The sequence below is a fragment of the Oncorhynchus keta genome, chromosome 1, assembly GCF_023373465.1.
Source record: "Oncorhynchus keta strain PuntledgeMale-10-30-2019 chromosome 1, Oket_V2, whole genome shotgun sequence".
NCBI lineage: Eukaryota > Metazoa > Chordata > Actinopteri > Salmoniformes > Salmonidae > Oncorhynchus > Oncorhynchus keta.
This window is the reverse complement of record NC_068421.1, coordinates 60273820-60294235: the sequence shown is the minus strand read 5'-3', so window position 1 is coordinate 60294235 and position 20416 is coordinate 60273820. Positions and strand designations below refer to the sequence as shown.

General features: G+C 41.3%; 1 protein-coding gene across 3 annotated transcripts in view; it reads left to right on the top strand.

Moving 5' to 3' along the window:
• Positions 1 to 5221: 5221 nt before the first annotated feature.
• The window catches only part of pias4a (protein inhibitor of activated STAT, 4a), a 28519-nt gene continuing 13324 nt past the window's right edge, over positions 5222 to 20416 (top strand). Inside the window, exons 1-9 of one of the 3 annotated variants that reach the window (XM_035779602.2) lie at positions 5222 to 5389; positions 12090 to 12468; positions 15600 to 15684; positions 15792 to 15833; positions 17739 to 17829; positions 17943 to 18071; positions 18293 to 18398; positions 18488 to 18561; positions 18759 to 18919. In XM_035779602.2, the coding sequence (XP_035635495.1) occupies positions 5363 to 5389; positions 12090 to 12468; positions 15600 to 15684; positions 15792 to 15833; positions 17739 to 17829; positions 17943 to 18071; positions 18293 to 18398; positions 18488 to 18561; positions 18759 to 18919 (1094 nt within the window). In that variant the 5' untranslated portion in view covers positions 5222 to 5362. Of the gene's footprint in view, positions 5448 to 6170; positions 6284 to 12089; positions 12469 to 15599; positions 15685 to 15791; positions 15834 to 17738; positions 17830 to 17942; positions 18072 to 18292; positions 18399 to 18487; positions 18562 to 18758; positions 18920 to 20416 lie in introns of those variants that run through there. The other 2 variants (XM_035779607.1, XM_035779609.2) reach the window with 2 other exon arrangements.

Here is a 20416-nt window from a genome sequence, read left to right as displayed (position 1 = left end):
CGACGCCAGGACAGCGGAGTCAATCACCACCTTCCGGAGACACCTGAAACCCCACCTCTTTAAGGAATACCTAGGATAGGATAAGTAATCCTTCTCACCCCCCTTTTAAGATTTAGATGCACTATTGTAAAGTGACTGTTCCACTGGATGTCATAAGGTGAATGCACCAATTTGTAAGTCGCTCTGGATAAGAGCGTCTGCTAAATGACTTAAATGTAAATGTAAATGTAATCATCTGAACCAGTTCTTGAAATAGCCAATGCAATAAGTGTTTTCTTTCATTTTGTTGAGACATTTTTGTTGGCTAAATTACAGTACCAGTAAAAAGTTTGGAAAAATCTACTCATTCAAGGGTTTTTCTTAATTTGTACTATTTTCTACATTGTAGAATAATAGTGAAGACATCACAACTATGAAATAACACATATGGAATCATATAGTAACCAAAAAAGTGTTAAACAAATCTAAATATATTTGTTATTTTAGATTATTCAAAGCCACCCTTTGCCTTGATGACAGCTTTGCACACTCTTGGCTTTCTCTCAACCAGTTTAATGAAGAATGCTTTTCCAACAGTCTTGAAGGAGTTCCCATCATATGCTGAGCACTTGTTGGCTGCTTTTTCTTCACTCTGCAGTCCACTCTGCATTTCCAAAGCATCTCAATTGGGTTAAGGATCCACCCCTTTTTTCCAATTTTGACATACCCTTTTATTCAATTTTGACATACCCTTTTATTCAATTTTGACATACCCAAATCTAACTGCCTGTAGCTCAGGCCCTGAAGCAAGGATATGCATTTTCTTGATAACATTTGAAAGGAAACACTTTGAAGTTTGTGGAAATGTGAAAGGAATGGAGGATAATATAACACATTAGATCTGGTAAAATATAATACAAAGAAAAAACAACCTTTTTTGTATTATTTTTTGCACAATCATCTTTGAAATGTAAGAAAAAGGGCATAATTAATTATTCTAGCCCAGTCGCAATTTAGACTTTGGCTACTAGATGGCAGCCCTGTATGTGCAACGTTTTAGAGTGATCCAGCGAGATCTTGCGTATCTATTCAAAATGTTGTAGCAATTCTGCCCAAATGTGTCTAATTGGTTTATTCATACATTTTCAAGTTCATAACTGTGCACTCTCCTCAAAAATAGCATGGTATTCTTTCACTCTAATAGCTACTGTAAATTGGACAGAGCAGTTAGATTAACAAGAATTTAAGCTTTCTGCCCATATCAGATATGTCTATGTCATGGGAATTGTTTTGTTTCTTACAACCTCATGCTAATCACATCAGCCTACATTAGCTCAACCGTCCCGCGGACGGGACACCGATCCTGAAGAAGATTTATTAAGGTCAGGTGATAGTTGAGGCCAAGTCATCTGATGCAGCACTCCATCACTCTCCATGGTCAAATAGCCCTTACACAGCCTGGAGGTGTTGGGTCATTGTCCTGTTGAAATACAAATGATAGTCCCACTAAGTGCAAACCAGTTGGGATGGCGTATGCTATGCAAACCAGTTGGGATGGCGTATGCTATGGTAATAATACCTGAAGAATGCTATGGTATCCATGCTGGTTAAGTGTGCCTTGAATTCTAAATAAATCACTGACAATGTCATCAGCAAGCAATCCCACACCATCACACCTCCTCCTCCATGCTTTATGGTGGGAACCTGATTAGGACTCATCAGACCAAAGGACAGATTTCCACCGTCTAATGTCCATTGCTCGTGTTTCTTGGCCCAGGAAAGTCTCTTCTTGTTATTGATGTCTTTTAGTAGTGGTTTCCTTGCAGCAATTTGACCATGAAGGCCTAATTCACGCAGTCTCCTCTGAACAGTTAATGTTGAGATGTGTCTGTTACTTGAACTCTGTGAGGTGCAATCTGAGGTGTAGTTAATTTCTCATTTCTGAGGCTGGTAACTCTAATGAAGTTATCCTCTGCAGCAGAGGTAACTCTGTGTCTTCCTTTCAAATCAAATCAAATTTTATTGGTCACATACACATGGTTAGCAGATGTTATTGCGAGTGTAGCGAAATGCTTATGTGGCGGTCCTCTGAGAGCCAGTTTTATCATAGTGCTTGATGGTTTTTGCAACTGCACTTGAATAAACTTTCAAAGTTCTTGAAATGTTCCAGATTGACTGACCTTCATGTTTTAAAATAATGGTGGACTGTGGTTTCTCTTTGCTTATTTGAGTTGTTCTTGCCATAATGTGGACTTGGTCTTTTTCCAAATAGGGCTATCTTCTGTATACCACCCATACCTTGTCACAACACAACTGATTAGCTCAAACGCATTAAGAAGAAAGACATTCCACAAATAAACTTTTAACAAGGCACACCTGTTAATTTAAATGCATTCCAGATGACTGCGTCATGAAGCTGGTTGAGAGAATGCCAAGGGTGTGCAAAGCTGTCATCAAGGCAAAGGGTGGCTACTTTGAAGCATCTCAAATATAAAATATATTTTGATTTGTTTAATAAATGTTTGATTACTAGGTGATTCCATTTGCGTTATTTCATAGTTTTGATGTCTTCACTATTATTCTACAATGTAGAAAATATAAAACATATAGAAAAACCCTTGAATGAGTAGGGCAAAAGTCCAACCTTTTGACTGGTACTGTATGTTGAGTTGAGCACATTCCAGATAAATGGTTGAACTGAATTCCTGTATCCTGTCTCCCGTCTCGTCATTGTTGAATTGATTAAAGATGTGGTTATGAAATCTTTGAGAAATAACAATGAACAAACAACAGGCACAATTCCGATATAAAAAATAAAATTCTCAAAGATTCAGGAATGTCACATGCACAGATCCGTACACTTGTAACAACTTAAGCATTATGAAACTTCTATTTGATCAAATACTTCTAATCTATCAAAATAGCAATTCCCTTTTATCTTGACCAAATTTGGCACTCTCATTGCCCCCCATACAAAAACCCTCCCTCGGTCTGCTTAGTGCTTATTTTAACTAGGACAGATTTGGAGCGGAGTCGACCCTCTCGCCTCTGTCTCTCTGGTTGTAGTTACTGTAATAGAACAAGGTGGGGCATGCAAACTGTTTTACACCAATGATGTGTATAATGTATACACTGAGTATACAAAACATTAAGAACACCTGCTCTTTCCATTAAATAGACTGACCTGGTGAATCCAGGTGAAAGCTATGATGCCTTATTGATGTCACTTGTCAAATCCACTTCAATCAGTTTTTAAATAATTATTTTTAAGCCTTGAGACAATTGAGACATGGATTGTGTATGTGTGCCATTCAAAGTGGAAATGGGCAAGACAAAATATTTAAGTGCCTTTGAACTGGATATGGTAGTAGGTGCCTGTCTCACTGGTTTGTGTCAAGAACTGACCATCCTACCGATACTCGATTTCGGCGATTTCATTTACAAAATAGCCCCCAACACTCTACTCAACAAATTGGATGCAGTCTATCACAGTGCCATCCGTTTTGTCACCAAAGCCCCATATAATACCCACCCCTGCAACCTGTACGCTCTCGTTGGCTGGCCCTCGCTTCACACCAGCTGTCTGAGCAGCTCACAGATCACTGCACCTGTACACAGCCCATCTGTAAATAGCCCAACCAACTCCCTCATTCCCATACTGTATTTATTTATTTATCTTGCTCATGTGCACCCCTGTATCTCTACTTGCACATTCATCTTCTGCACATCAATCACTGTAATGTCTAATTGGTATATTGTAATTACTTCGCCACCATGGCCTATTTATTGCCTTTTCTTACCTCATTTGCACACACTGTATACAGAGTTTCTTCAACTGTATTATTGACTGTATGTTTTGTTTATTCCATGTGTAACTCTGTGTTGTTGTTTGTGTCGAACTGCTTTGCTTTATTCTCGGCCAGGTCGCAGTTGTAAATGAGAACTTGTTCTCAACTTGCCTACCTGGCTAAATAAAGGTGAAAAAAAAGCTGCAGAGTTTTTCACACTCAACAGTTTCTCGTGAGTGCCAAAGGACATCCAGCCAACTTGACACAACAGTGGGAAGCATTGGAGTCAACATGGAACAGCTTCCCTGTGGAACACTTTCGACACCTTGTAGAGTCCATGTCCAGACGAATTGGGGCTGTTCAAGAATGAGAGGAATGAACCACCGGTGGACTATATTGCCCTCGTCTGTCCAAGTTGAAGAACTACTACTACAGCCTGCCTACACCATCCAAGTAGCCTGAATGAGACATGTGATAAAATGTATCATTAAATAGAAATGATTCCATAATAAAAAAATACTGAGGATAATTATGTCATTGTCAAGAGGACATACACCTCCATTTTAATTTACAATACCTCAAGCCAACACTGTTTGATTATAATATGAAGCTGATATTTCCCAGAACTGGGGGTTTTGTAAGACACTGACTGTCCTGTGAATGTAATTTTTGCTCAAATGTGTTTGTGTGCAAGCAAACAACTTATGATAAAGCACACATGAATGGTATTAAAGTAGGCCTACATAGAGCAGAGCTGGGACAATATATATTGTTCCAATTATCTGTTACCTATCACAGTTAATATGCAAACTTGAGGTGAAAGTCAAATCATGCAAAGATTATATATTAAAGTTTATATTATTCTTTCATTTGATTTGAAACATAAATGGTTTGGGTTTACGATCTCTGTTCTTCAGCACAAATCAAGAAGTTTGAAAATCCAGAAATGGATTACCAGGGGAGGGTGTGAAATCAAGAGAAAATAATTAACACAGGACTGCTCTTATTCATTGGACTGCATTTTTAAATCGAGAAGCATGTATAACCTCTCTTCCAATGTGACTTCAGTGCACTACATCTGTGTACTGCATCTTGACTTGGCTCCCTGTGAATATTTAGATTATTGTTCAAAATAGATAAAGAGTTTATTCGATATCCAATGGTTCGTTGCATTTCCCGAAGCGGAATGTTTCACTCGGACAGGAGTTGATTGGGCCATGCGCTCCTCCCCATTTAACAGGTCATGCTCTCCTCTTGTTTTGAATTTGAATTATTTTCACAATGCATATCCTCTTTGATTCGATAGTATAAAACTCAGCAAACTCCAGCGTTCAGCTACTTAGTGGCTGGTTATGTTTTCTTATAAGTGAGGCCTTACATATATGGGAGGCCTGTCTCTGAGTGTTTAAAAAAAAGTTGAACTGTCACTTTAAAACAATGATGACACGCCTACTTTCAACATACTCCTTGAAGCTCGTAGTGTGGTTGCGCTGTGATTGGAAGCAGAGAAGCGTCGAGCAGCGAGCGTCCCGTCTGCTTCTCACTGGTGAAGGACTACCTTTCGGCTCTGCCTCTCGCGGGGCTGCTGTACAAAGATGGCGGGCGAACTGGTGGAAGCGATGGTAAGCAGAGATCCGCTCGACCGGGTTGATAGGAAAGGGCCTGCGTGGGAGATGGCCGGTTAGTATGGGAAACTGTAAAGGTTTCCCATGAATACTGTATAAAAGGGTTTAACTTAGAGAAGGTTGATTAATTGGTAGTTATATTGAAACTGGTTTCTCTTCGCCGCTAAGTGCGTCTAGCTAACGTTAGCTAGCAGGGACATGGAAAATGAATGATGAGGCCATAAAAACACTCGCCAGCAGGGAGTCAGTGCGAAATTGTATCATTCAATGTTTATGCGAGAGATTGCATTCAACATTCGGTCCATCCACTGGCACTTTGACTTGTCAATGGACGTATTTTCACTGTTGGGATAACAACAAAGCAAGTGGAGTTAACGTTAGCTTACCCACTAGCCTAGCTTCTTGTCAGACAAGGCAATTGTCAATGCCGCTGTCCACCTCTACACGCTGCAAGCCTGATACACGAGTTGTAGAAATGAACCTGAATTAATGAGATTGATGTAATTAGTTTGCAAGACTTTTCTAACTACACTGAACAAAAATATAAACGCAACAAATATTAGACTGAGTTACAGTTCATATAGGAAATCAGTCAATTGAAATCAATTAATAAAGCCTAATCTATGGATTTCACATGACTGGGAATACAGATTAATCTGTCAGTCACAGATACCTTTAAAAAAAAAGTAGGATCGTGGATCAGAACGTGTCTGGTGTGACAACCGTTTGCCTCATACAGAGCGACACATCTTCACATATAGTTAGTTGTTCAGGCTGTGGAAAGTTGTCCCACTACTCTTCAATGGCTCTGCGAAGTTGCTGGATATTGGTGGGAACTGGAACACTGTCGATTCAGAGCATTCCAAACATGCACAATGGGTGAGATGTCTGGTGAGTATGCAGGCCATTGAAAAACTGGGACATTTTTCAGCTTCAAGGAATTGTGTACAGATCGTTGTGACATGGGGCTTTGCATTTCGTGCTGAAACGAGGTGATGGCGGCAGATGAATTACACGAAAATGGGCCTCAGGATCTCATCAGGGTATCTCTGTGCATTCAAATAGACAACGAACAATTGTATTCGATCAATGGCTATCTTATGCCATACCATAACCCCACTGCCACCATGGACACTCTGTTCACAATGTTGACATCAGCAAACCGCTCACCCACAAGATGCCATACACTGTCTGCCATCTGTCTGGTACAGTTGAAACTTGGATTATTCCGTGAAGTGAATACTTCTCCAGCGTTGCCAGTGTGGCCGTCGAAGGTGAGCGTTTGCCCACAACTCTGTTACAACTCCAAAATGCAGTCATGTCAAGACCCAGGTGAGGACGACAAGCACGGAGATGAGCTTCCCTGAGACTGTTTCTGACAATTTGTGCCGAAATTCTTCAGTTGTGCAAACCCACAGTTTCATCAACTGTGGTGGCGTGTCTCAGATGATCCTGCAGGTGAAGAAGCCAGATGTGGAGATTCTGGGCTGGCGTTACATGTGGTATGTGGTTGTGAGGCCGGTTATTTTTTTATTTAAGCTTTTATTTAACTAGGCAAGTCACACCAACACTACATAAAGAGAGAGACCTAAGACAACAACTTAGCATGGCAGAAGCACATGAAAACACAGCATGGTAGCAACACATAACAACATGGCAGCAGCACAAAACATGGTACAAGCATGATTGGGAACAGACAACAGCACAAAGGGCAAGAAGGTAGAGACAACAATGCATCACGCGAAGCAGCCACAACAGTCAGTAAGTGTCCACGATTGAGTCTTTGAATGAAGAGATGGAGATAAAAACAGTGGAGTTTTTTTTTGCAGCTCGTCCAAGCCTCTAGCTGCAGCGAACTGAAAAGAGGAGCAACCCAGGTTAGACGTACCACCAATGGATGTGATTTATGATAGAGAAATTAACATTCAAATTTCAAAGGGCACTCGCACATCTGAGCTGTCTTTTTTTTTTAAGGTGCATGGTAACAGTTGGATAAAATGAGGGAAAAAAATAAGAAACCCACACTTCTCTTGATAGTATCACTTCTCTTTAATAGGCTTTACGTATCGGCCTCAAGGCCCTCGTCAGAGCTTTTGAGTTAAAAAAGAATTATGTCGACATGGCTCCACCCACATCTGTTCCATGCATCAAATGGGGTTAGAGTCGAGGGAAAGTAAGTAAGCGTTACCAAAAATAACAATGTGCATTTGATAAATATTAAAATAGTGTGACGTCAGAGTAATCTGAAATGTGGGCATTAATTGATCAAATTTACGACGTAACATACATTGGCATTTCATCATTAAAAACATTCTCTTTGGCTCAGAGTATTATTTATATCACGTATTATTTATGTCACCTCCCCTGTCTGATATCTTGACCTTCTCAATGCCACAAAATTTGACGGTAGAAATGTCATATTTTTGGTCATTTAAAATCTACTGGGACTGTATAAACCCTGTTGTTTCTCCTGATAAAAAAAAAAAAAAATTATATTCACAAATTCTCTGGAGAGAACGAGAGGTTTTACCTACATAACACAATCCACATGGACATTTAATCATGTAGATAACATGGGTGGTGGAGCACGTATTGTAATTTATTGGGAACCGTTTTGAACATGAATGAATGCTCCCATTTCAGATTACTCTGTATTGCGCTGTACCCAATGATTTATGAAAACTTGCTTGGTGGGTTGATGTCCTCATTGTGGTTTTACAGATGTGTTTAATATGTTTTATGTACACCCTTTTTTATATTTGGTAACACTAACTTATTTTCCGTCGACTCGAACCACATTCGATGGATGTGAGTAAAGCTGTCTACATAAGGCTGCAAAAAAAAAAATCACAAAAGCTCTGGCGAAGGCCTTGGGGCTGATACTTAAAGCTTATTAAAGAGCACTGATGCTATCAAGATTAGTGTGCGGGTTTATTTTTTTTCTCTCAAAGAAATAAACATTAAATTCTCTGGTAACAGCTCTGGTGGACATTCCTGCAGTCAGCATGCCAATTACATGCTCCCTCAACATGAGACATCTGTGGTGTTGGACAAAACTGCATATTTTTTGTGGCCTTTAATTGTCCCCAGCACAAGGTGCACCTGTGTAATCATGCTGTTTAATCAGCTTCTTGATATGCACATCTGTCAGGTGGATGGATTATCTTGGCAAAGGAGAAATGCTCACTAACAGAGATGTGCACAAAATTTGAGAAGTATTTTCTGCGTATGTAACATTTATGGGATCTTTCATTTCAGCTCATGAAACCTGGGACCAACACTTTACATGTTGCATCTATTTTTGTTCAGTGTAGATAGTGACTAGCTAGCTACATGCATTGATGGGTCTTCAAATGCACCGATGGTGTTGTGTCCTACACTATTTAAAGGGGGGACCAGTCTAGGTTTTGTTTGCAGGAAAAATATTCTATGCATGGTGTTAGGAACAGAAGGGGCTCATGGGTCATGCTACTGAATTCTAGATGGGAGGGAGGAAAATATTACTTGAAGCAAGTGCACAGACACTATATTTACACAAAAGTATATGTGGACACCTTCAAATTAGTGGATTCGGCTATTATTTCAGCCACACCCATTGCTGCCTGGTGTATAAAGTCAAGCACACATCCATGCAATCTCTATAGACAAACATTTGCATTAGAATGACACCATCACACTTTCCAACAAGTCAATAATTAACTTTCTGCCTGGTCAACTGTGAGTGGTGTCGTTGTGAAGTGGAAACCTCTAGAAGCGACAACGGCTCAGCCGCGAAGTGGTAGGCCACACAAGCTCACAGAACGGGACCACCAAGTGATGTAGAGCGTAAAAATTGTCAGTCCTTGTTTGCCTCTGGAAGAAACGTCTGCACACAAACTGTTCGTCGGGAGCTTAATGAAATGGGTTTCCATGGCCGAGCAGCTGTACACAAGCCTAAGATCAACATGTGCAATGCCAAGTGTCGGCTGGAGTGGTGTAAAGCTCGCCTCCATTGGACTCTGGAGCAGTGAAAACATGTTCTCTGGAGTGATCAGGCTAGGCCCCTTAGTTCCAGTGAAGGGAAATCTTAACGCTACGGCATACAATGACATTCTAGATGGTTCTGTGCTTCCAACCTTGTGGCAACAGTTTTGGGGAAGGCCCTTTCCTATTTCAGCATGACAATGCCCCCATGCACAAAGTGAGGTCCATACAGAAATGGATTGTCGATCGGTGTGGAAGAATTTGACTGGCCTGCACAGAACCCTGACCTCAACCCCATCGAACACCTTTGGTATGAATTGGAATACCGACTGTGAGCCAGGCCTAATCGCACAACCTCACTAATGCTCTTGTGGCTTAATGGAATCAAGTCCCTGCAGCAGCAATGTTCCAACATCTAGTGGAAAGCCTTCCCAGAAGAGTGGAGGCTGTTTATAGCAGCAAAGGGGGGACCATCTCCATATTAATGCTCATGATTTTGGAATGAGATGTTTGACGAGCAGGTGTCTACATACTTCTGGTCATGTGTATTTCAATTTAGCATTAATCATTTGAGTTGACATGCTGAGTGTTAATTTCTTTATACCAGGTAATTATATAGATAGGTCAGTGCACAGCTCTTCAAATCAAATGTTATTGGTCAAATACACATATTTAGCAGATGTTATTGCGGGTATAGCAAAATGCTCGTGTTTACAGACAGAGTGAATTATAAGTACATTTACATTTACATTTAAGTCATTTAGCAGACGCTCTTATCCAGAGCGACTTACAAATTGGAGTAAAATAATATCACAATTCCAGTGGGTCACAAGTTTACATACACTAAGTTGACTGTGCCTTTAAACAGCTTCGAAATTCCAGAAAATTATGTCATGGCTTTAGAAAATTCTGATAGGTGAATTGACATCATTTGAGTCAATTGGAGATGTACCTGTGGATGTATTTCAAGGCCTACCTTCAAACTCAGTGCCTCTTTGCTTGACATCATGGGAAAATCAAAAGAAATCAGCCAAGACCTCAGGGGAAAAAAATTGTAGACCTCCACAAATCTGGTTCATCCTTGGGAGCAATTTCCAAATGCCTGAAGGTACCACGTTCATCTGTACAAACAATAGTACACAAGTATCAACACCATGGGACCACGCAACTGTCATACTGCTCAGGAAGGAGATGCGTTGTCTCCTAGAGATAAACATACTTTGGTGCGAAAAATGCAAATCAATCCCAGAACAGCAAAGGGCCTTGTGAAGATGCTGGAGAAAACGGGTACAAAAGTATCTATATCCACAGTAAAACGAGTCCAATAGACAACCTGAAAGGCCAGTCAGCAAGAAAGAAGCCGCTGTTCCAAAACCGCCATTTAAAAAAAGCCAGCCTACGGTTTGCAACTGCACATGGGGACAAAGATCATACTTTTTGGAGAAATGTCCTCTGGTCTGATGAAACAAAAATACAACTGACCATAAGGGCCATCAATATGTTTGGAGGAGAAAGGGGAATGCTTGCAAGCTGAAGAACACCATCCCAACCTTGAAGCATGGGGGTGGCAGCATCATGTTGTGGGGGTGCTTTGCTGAAGGAGGGACTGGTGCACTTCACAAAATAGATGGCATCATGAGGAAAGAAAATTGTGGATATATTAAAGCAACATCTCAAGACATCAATCAGGAAGTTAAAGCTTGATTGCCAATGGGTCTTCCAAATGGACAATGACCCCAAGCATACTTCCAAAGTTGTGGCAAAATGGCTTAAGGACAACAAAGTCAATGTATTGGAGTGGCCATCACAAAGCTCTGACCTGAAACCTATAGAATATTTGTGGGCAGAACTAAAAAAGCTTGTTTGACCCAACTTATTGTGGAAGGCTACCCAAAATGTTTGACCCAATTTAAACAATCTAAAGGCAATGCTACCAAATACTAATTGAGTGTATCTAAACTTCTGACCCACTGGGAATGTGATAAAAGAAATAAAAGCTGAAATAAATCATTCTCACTACTATTATTGTGACATTTCACATTCTTAAAATAATGTTGTGATCCTAACTGACCTAAGACAGGAAATTTTTACTAGGATTAAATGTCAGGAATTGAGACACACCTGAGCCAAATACATTTCAACTCAGTTTATGTAAACTTCTGACTTCAACTCTCAATCTATATTGTGTGTTTGTAATATATATACTGGATACAGTTCCTTTATTTATATATATTTTTGTTGCCTCCTGGGCATAGAGGCTTCAGCCCCGGTAAATCCCTGCATTAAGCCAGTCCTGCGCCTGGCATCTACTACCATACCCCTTTCAAAGGCACTTAAATATTTATCTTGCCCATTCACCCTCTGAATGGCCACAAACACAATCCATGTCTCAAGGCTTAAAAATCCTTCTTTAACCTTTTACTGCAGTTGGCTAAATCAGGACATTTTTACTATGATTAAATGTCAGGAATTGTGAAACTGAGTTTCACTGTATTTGGCTAAGGTCTATGTAAACTTCCAACTTCAACTGTACATATGAAATGAGTAAAACATTATTAAAGTGATCAGTGATTTCATGTACATAGGGCAGCAGCCTCTTAACGTGCAGGGTTGAGTAACTAGTGTAGGCTACCTTTTTAAAGTTATTGGCACTTGCCGAGCTCAAGGAATCAAGATGGTAATCCAAAACTTCCCCTCTTCCTATCACTCTCTCTCCTTTGTGTCTTCCCTTCAGAACATGGTGAAGAGTTTCCGGGTGTCTGACCTGCAGACGCTGCTGGCCTCCATGGGCCGCAGTAAGAGTGGTCTAAAGCATGATCTGGTGGGACGGGCGCTGAGGCTGGTGCAGACAGAGTACAGCCCAGAGCTGCTGAAGAACGTGCGGCAGCTGTACGAGTCACGCTTCCCCAAGGCGTCGGGTTGGCTGGCTGCTCGGCGCCCGGAGGGGGTTCCGGTGGCCTACTCCTCCCTCAGCTCGTCCCCCACAGGCACTCAGGGCGCAGACTACCTCAACGGCATCCCCAAGCTGTCCTCCACACCTGCGGCTGAGGTCAAGCTGGTGTCGCTGCCCTTCTACCAAACTCTGGAGACGCTGTTGCCGCCAACAGAGCTAAGTGAGTGATTTTTGTCAGTGAGATGTGGAGAGCTTTCGGTCTAGTCAAGTCCTTGTAGAGAGGCCAAAAAGTTCCTGGTCAGTAAAAAAACCTGGCCCGCCTTTAGAAAGTATTCAGACCCCATGACTTTTTCCACATTTTATATTACAGCTTTATTCTAAAATGTGTTAAATAAATACAAAATCCTCAGCAATCTACACACAATACCCCATAATGACAAGTGAAATCAGGTCTAGAAATTTTTGCAAATACCTTTTTTGATTTACATACAGTGGGGAGAACAAGTATTTGATACACATTTTGCAGGTATTCCTACTTACAAAGCATGTAGAGGTCTGTATTTTTTTATCATAGGTACACTTCAACCGTGAGAGACGGAATCTAAAACAAAAATCCAGAAAATCACATTGTATGATTTTTAAGTAATTCATTTGCATTTTATTGCATGACATAAGTATTTGATCACCTACCAACCAGTAAGAATTCTGGCTCTCACAGACCTGTTAGTTTTTCTTTAAGAAGCCCTCCTGTTCTCCACTCATTACCTGTATAAAAGACACCTGTCCACACACTCAATCAAACAGACAGACTCCAACCTCTCCACAATGGCAAAGACCAGAGAGCTGTGTAAGGACATCAGGGATAAAATTGTAGACCTGCACAAGGCTGGGATGGGCTACAGGACAATAGGCAAGCAGCTTGGTGAGAAGGCAACAACTGGCGCAATTATTAGAAAATGTAAGAAGTTCAAGATGACGGTCAATCACCCTCGGTCTGGGGCTTCCATCCTTCTCCTCTCCGCTACCTGGGCTCGAACCAGGAACACATCGACAACAGCCACCCTCGAAGCAGCGTTACCCATGCAGAGCAAGGGGAACAACTACTCCAAGTCTCAGAGCAAGTGACTTTTGAAACGCTATTAGAGCGCACCCCGCTAACTAGCTAGCCATTTCACATCGGTTACACCAGCCTAATCTCGGGAGTTGATAGGCTTGAAGTCATAAACAGCTCAATGCTTGAAGCACAACGAAGAGCTGCTGGCAAAACGCACAAAAGTGTTGTTTGAATGAATGCTTACGAGCCTGCTGATGCTTACGAGCCTGCTGGTGCCTACCATCGCTCAGTCAGACTGCTCTATCAAATCATAGACTTAATTCTAACATAATACACAGAAATACGAGCCTTTGGTCATTAATATGGTCGAATCCGGAAACTATCATTTCGAAAACAAAACGTTTATTCTTTCAGCGAAATATGGAACCGTTCCGTATTTTATCTAACGGGTGGCATCCATAAGTAAATATTGCTGTTACATTGCACTACCTTCAATGTTATGTCATAATTACGTAAAATTCTGGCAAATTAGTTTGCAATGAGCCAGGCTGCCCGAACTGTTGCATGTACCCCGATTCTGCGTGCAATGAATACAAGTGACACAATTTCACCTGGTTAATATTGCCTGCTAACCTGGATTTATTTTAGCTAAATATGCAGGTTTAAAAATATATACTTCTGTGTATTGATTTTAAGAAAGGCATTGATGTTTATGGTTAGGTACACGTTGGAGCAACGACAGTCCTTTTTCGCAAATGCGCACCGCGTCGATTATATGCAACGCAGGACACGCTAGATAAACTAGTAATATCATCAACCATGTGTAGTTATAACTAGTGATTATGATTGATTGTTTTTTATATGATAAGTTTAATGCTAGCTAGCAACTTACCTTGGCTTCTTACTGCATTCGCGTAACAGGCAGGCTTCTCATGAGGCAGGTGGTTAGAGCGTTGGACTAGTTAGCCGTAAGGGTGGCTAACTGAACAAGGCAGTTAACCCACCGTTCTTAGGCTGTCATTTAAAATAAGAATGTGTTCTTAACTGACTTGCCTAGTTTAATAAAGGTGTAAAAAAAAAAAAATAATCGGTGTCCAAAAATACAATGTTCGATTATGAAAACTTCAAATCGGCCCTAATTAATCGGCCATTCTGTTTAATCGGTCGACCTCTAGTACCAAAACAATTCTGAGGTATTGAAGGTCCCTGAACACAGTGGCCATCATTCTTAAATGGAAGAAGTTTGGAACCACCAAGTTAGAGTTCCTTTGTGGAGATGGTTGTCCTTATGGAAGTTTCTCCCATCTCTGCAGCACTCAAACCATCAGGCCTTTATGGTAGTGGCCAGACAGAAGACACTCCTCAGTAAAATACATATGACAGCCCACTTGTAGTTTGCCAAAAACACCTGAAGACTCTGACCATGAGAAACAAGATTCTCTGGTCTGATGAAACCATGATTGAACTCTTTGGCCTGAATGTGAAGCGTTACTTCTAGAGGAAACCTGCCACCATCTCTACGGTGAAGCATGGTGGTGGCAGCATCATACTGTGGGGATGTTTTTCAGCGGCAGGGACTGGGAGACTAGTCAGGATCGAGGGAAAGCTGAACAGAGCAAAGTACAGAGATCCTCAATGAACCAGCTCCAGAGCACTCAAGACTTCAGACTGGGGCAAAGGATCACCTTGCAAACAGGACAATAACCCTAAGCACACAGCCAAGTCAACACAGGAGTGGCTTTGTGACAAGTCTCTGAATGTCCTTGAGTGGCCCAGCCAGAGCCTGGACTTGAACCCGATCGATCGAACATCTTTGGAGAGACCTGAAAATAGCTGTGCAGCAACACACTCCATCCAACCTGACAGAGTTTGAGAGCATTTGCAGAGAATGTGAGGAACTCTCCAAATACAGGTGTGCCAAGATTGTAGCGTCATAACCAGAAGACTCCAGGCTGTAATCACTGCCAAAGGTGCTTCAACAAAATACTGAGTAAAGGGTCTGAATACCTATGTAAATGTGATATTTCCATTACATTTTTTTAATAAATTAGCAAACATTTCTTATACTGTATTTGCTTTGTCCTTATCAGTATTGTGTGTAGATTGATGAGACAGATGTCTGTAACCCTACAAAATGTTGAAAAAGTTAAGGGGTCTGAATACATTCTGATGACACTGTATATTAATGACAGAAACATGACATTACAATTAAGCGCTAAGGACATTTTGGACATTGCGAAGCACAGGGAACTTGTGGTATGTGTATATCTTTTTTCCTTCTGCATCTGTCCTTGTAGTTGCCCAGAACAGTGAGAAACTGCAGGACAGTCAATGCATATTTGAATTAACACAGAGCCAAGCGGACCAAGTCAGAAACTCGACGTGAGTATAACACTTTTATTCAAAGTTAACTGTGGTTTTTTTCTACTGCTTGTGACTTTGAGTGGACACTGGGGGGTACCATAACATTCCCTCCCTTGTTGTTTTAGTGAGCTTCGACCAGGAATGAAGGCAATCCAGGTGGTTCTTAGGTGAGTTTACAAGAGTTCAACTGTCCTACACATAACAGCACACCAATCCCACAATTGCATAGGTAATTTCCAGTACATACAGTTGAAGCCTATTCTAGATCAGTAGCTAGGCTTCCATCAATTTGTTCTATGATATTCAAGTGAATATTATAACATTCAAACAAACAATATGCACATTTTACCTGTAGTAGTGGTTTTCCATCAAATTGTCTTTTTGGTAACCTTGATTTTAGAGCGTTGGAACAGTCACTGAAAGGTCCCTGGTTTGAATCCCAGAGCCCACAAGGTGAAAAATCTTTTGCTGTGCCCTTGAGCAACGTACTTAACCCCAATTGCTCCAGGGGCATGTGGACAATGGTGACTGTGGCATGATCCCATTCCCTACGGGTGTCTCAGGGGGGAGTTGGAATATGCAAGAACACATTTTCATTACACATTTACAAAAATGTGTAGCAGGACAAATATACCCCCTCCCAAAAAAAAAACATTGTTAAAAACTGTACATAATTACGCTGTAACTTCATTTACAGAATAAAAAACAGAAGTATGTGTTTCCATCCCATTTTTAACACTTGTTTTTGGCACAAAAGTCTGCAATACACTGCAAGTGTGCCCACTTTGGTATTGGCACATGCGCTCTAGCCAACAGCTTGCAGATGCAGCACAGAGGGTAGGCTTCATTATGAGATTATGGATCAGTCAGTTAAAAAAAAAATGTTTTTGTCAATTGACAGTCAAGCATCTATCATCATGCCAACAGCATAACAGTTAAGGCCCTCTATTGGAAAGAAGCATTAAAAAAATAAAAATAGAATTGTACCTTTTTATTTAACTAGGCAAGTTGAGAACAAATTCTTATTTACAATGACTGCCAAACCCGGATGATGCTGGGCCAATTGTGCACTGCCTATGGGACTCCCAATCATGGCCGGTTGGAGAATTGCTGCGGGGACTTCCATTCAGCCATGAGCATTAGTGAGGTTGGGCAATTAGGCTTGACTCGCAATCGGCGTTCTAATTCATCCCAAAGGTGTTCAATGGGGTTAAGGTCAGGGCTCTGTGCAGGCCAGTCAAGTTCTTCCACACTGATCTTGACAAGTCATTTCTGTATGGACCTCGCTTTGTGCATGAGGGCATTGCCACAAAGTTGGAAGCACCGAATCGTCTAGAATGTAATTGTATGCTGCAGCATTAAGATTTCCCTTCACTGGAACTGAGGTCTAGCCCTACCCATGAAAAAGAGCCCCAGACCATTATTCCTCCTCCACCAAACTTTACAGTTGGCACTATGCATTGTGGCAGGTAGCGTTCTCCTGGCATCTGCCAAACCCAGATTTGTCCATTGGACTACCAGATAGTGAAGTGTGATTCATCACTCCAGAGAACGTGTTTCCACTGCTCTGGAAACCAATGGTGGTTGAGTTTTAGACCTTAGGACCTTTAGATCTTAGGCTTGTGTGGCTGCTCTGCCATATTCACTTGTCAGCAACAATTTTGGCTGAAATTGCCATATCCACTCATTTGAAGGGGTGTCCACATACCTTTGTGTAGGGTAGCATTTCTTGACTGCAACATGGTTCTATTCTATAAAAAATGTGCATCAAAGCATTTCTACTGCATTTGTCACATGGTCTATTTCACAGATAAGGAAAATTATTCACCCGTCTATTGTAGTTTGTTCTGTCGACATTTGGAACGTTTACAGACAATTATAGTTTCCTCTACTGTGTCCTTTATCAAATTTATCAAGTCCCAACAAAAGTGTACATTTTGTGTGTATTGAATGACAAATCGGACCACCACAACCATTCACTGAGAATGGCTGTGTTTAAGAGGATTACATATGTTGCCATCTAACACTGATAACCACTGAACCTCCTGTGCTTTTGCTATGATCCTTTACAGAATCTGTTATACAGACTCAATCGGTGTCCAGGAAGATCAGTACCCTCCCAATATTGCTGTCAAAGTCAACCAGTCCTACTGTCATGTACCAGTAAGTAGTCAAGCTGGGGAATCTCATGCTCTCAGGCAAACAAACCAACCAACAACTCAGAAGAAAGTGCCTATATCTTGGTTGCTAAACATTTCTATATTTGTTCTGTACAGGGTTACTACCCATCTAATAAGCCAGGTGTGGAACCGCGTCGTCCCTGTCGCCCAGTCAACATCACACCCTGGTTACACCTCTCCACTGCCACCAACCGGGCCACTGTCACATGGGGCAACTTCGGCAAGGTCAGTCTCTGGTTGAAACTTTACACTGTTATTTTAGAACCTTGCCAGGAGGCGACACCTTTTGCACATCTAAAGTAAACTCTGTGATGTACTCAAGCTGTTTTGATTAATTTCCATGACACGTATTTGAAATGGTGTGGTTGTTTTTCAGATATCTGCTGCTATTTCCAGTGTGTTCATTCTGTTCAGTGCTCACTCATGTCTTCTCGTCCTGTCTGCAGCGCTACTCGGTGGCAGTGTATTTAGTGCGGGTCTTCACATCAGCAGAGCTCTTCAGCCAACTTAAACACTGCTCAGTGGAGAGTGCAGAACGCTGTCGTGAACGCAGTAAGTGGCCTTTCATGCTTTATTGCATTTTAGTAATGTTTACACCTGTGCTGTGTGACGTTGAACTAGTTTCTTTCTGCTGTGTCCAGTCCAGGACAAGCTACGCTTTGATCCAGAGAACGAGATCGCCACCACAGGGCTACGGGTGTCCCTCATCTGTCCTGTGAGGATTTGCACTCTCACCACAAGCCATATCCACCCAGTCATGCTTTAATTTCTTATTAAAGAGCAAGTCTTAAACCTTTCAGTTGTTACTGACCAAAACAAAGAAAACCATAACACGAGGAACAGGCTACCACCCACCATTTGTCTACAGCCTAATGCTAATAACATGCCTCCCTTTCCTCTTCCTCCTCTCAGCTAGTGAAGATGCGGATAGGAGTGCCGTGTCGGGTGCTCACCTGTGCCCACTTGCAGTGTTTCGATGCCATCTACTTCCTGCAAATGAATGAGAAGAAGCCCACGTGGACCTGCCCTGTGTGTGACAAACAGGCTCCCTTTGAGCTGCTCACCATCGATGGGTAAGTAAGGCATGCTGAGGCTTGTCACTTACCAACAGCACCACTACTACTCACTCTCCAGGAATTTGAGAACCACTCTTCCTTTTAAGGGTCTTTGCATAGGTTAGAATTTTTGGAGCAATTAAAAAAAAAAAAAAAACTCTTAACTTGCAATGGCCTACCTACACTGGGCTAAATTTTCAATAGGTCTATTGTCCCAATAAGGCTATTGCAGTTTCAATAAGTCTGTCTCAATTAATTTTCATTAAGAATATTATGGGGCTAAAAATGTATGATTTAGAGACACGTATCAATGTACGCGAAGTTATCCAACCTTTAAGGCCTTATTGAGGACCTGGATAATTTCTCTGGACTGAAACCCAACTACTACATTACGGATGGAGTCTCTAAAAGATAAAAACTGTAAGAATTAAAAAATGTCAATCTACACACAATACCCCATAATGACAAAGCGTGAACAGGTTTTCAGCAATGTTTGCAAATGTATTAAAAATATACATTATTTACATACAATACCAGTCAAAAGTTTGGACACATATACATTCAAGGGGTTTTCTTTATTTTTACTGTTTTCTACGTTGTAGAATAATAGTGAAAAAATCAACTATAAATTAACACATGGGGTCATGTTTAACACTTTTTTTGGTTCCTACAAATCAAAATATATTTGAGATAGTAGCCACCCTTTGCCTTGACAGCTTTGCATTCTCTCAACCAACTTCATAACCTAGAATGTATGTCAATTAACAGGTGTGCCTTAAAAGTTCATTTGTGGAATTTCTTTCCTTCTTAATGCGTTAGAGCCATTCAGTTGTGTTTTGTCAAGGGTAGGGGGGTATACAGAAGATGGCCCAATTTGGTAAAATACCAAGTCAATATTATGGTAAGAAATGCTCAAATAAGCAAAGAGAAACTACAGTCCATCATTACTTTAAGACATGAAGGTCAGTTGATCCGGAACATTTCAAGAACTTTGAACGTTTCTTCAAGTGCAGTCGCAAAAATCATCAAGCGCTATGATGAGGACCGGCACAGAAAAGGAAGACCCAGAGTTACCTCTGCTGCAGAGGAAAAGTTCCTTAGTTACCGGCCTCCAGAAATTGCAGCCCAAATAAATGCTTCAGAGTTCTAGTAACGGACACATCTCAACATCAACTGTTCAGAGGAGACTGCGTGAATCAGACCTTCATGGTCGAAAAGGACACCAATAGACTAGCTTGGGCTAAGAAACACGAGCAATGGACATTAGATGGTGGAATTCTGACCTTTTTAGTTCAACCGCCGTGTCTTTGAGACGTAGAGTAGGTGAACGGATGATCTCCGCATGCGTGGTTCCCACCGTGAAGCATGGAGTTGTGGAGGTGCGTTGCTGGTGACACTGTCCGATTTAGAATTCAAGGAACACTTAACCAGCATGGCTACCACAGCATTCTGCAGCAATACGCCATCCCATCTGGTAGGACTATCATTTGTTTTTCAACAGGACAATGACCCAAC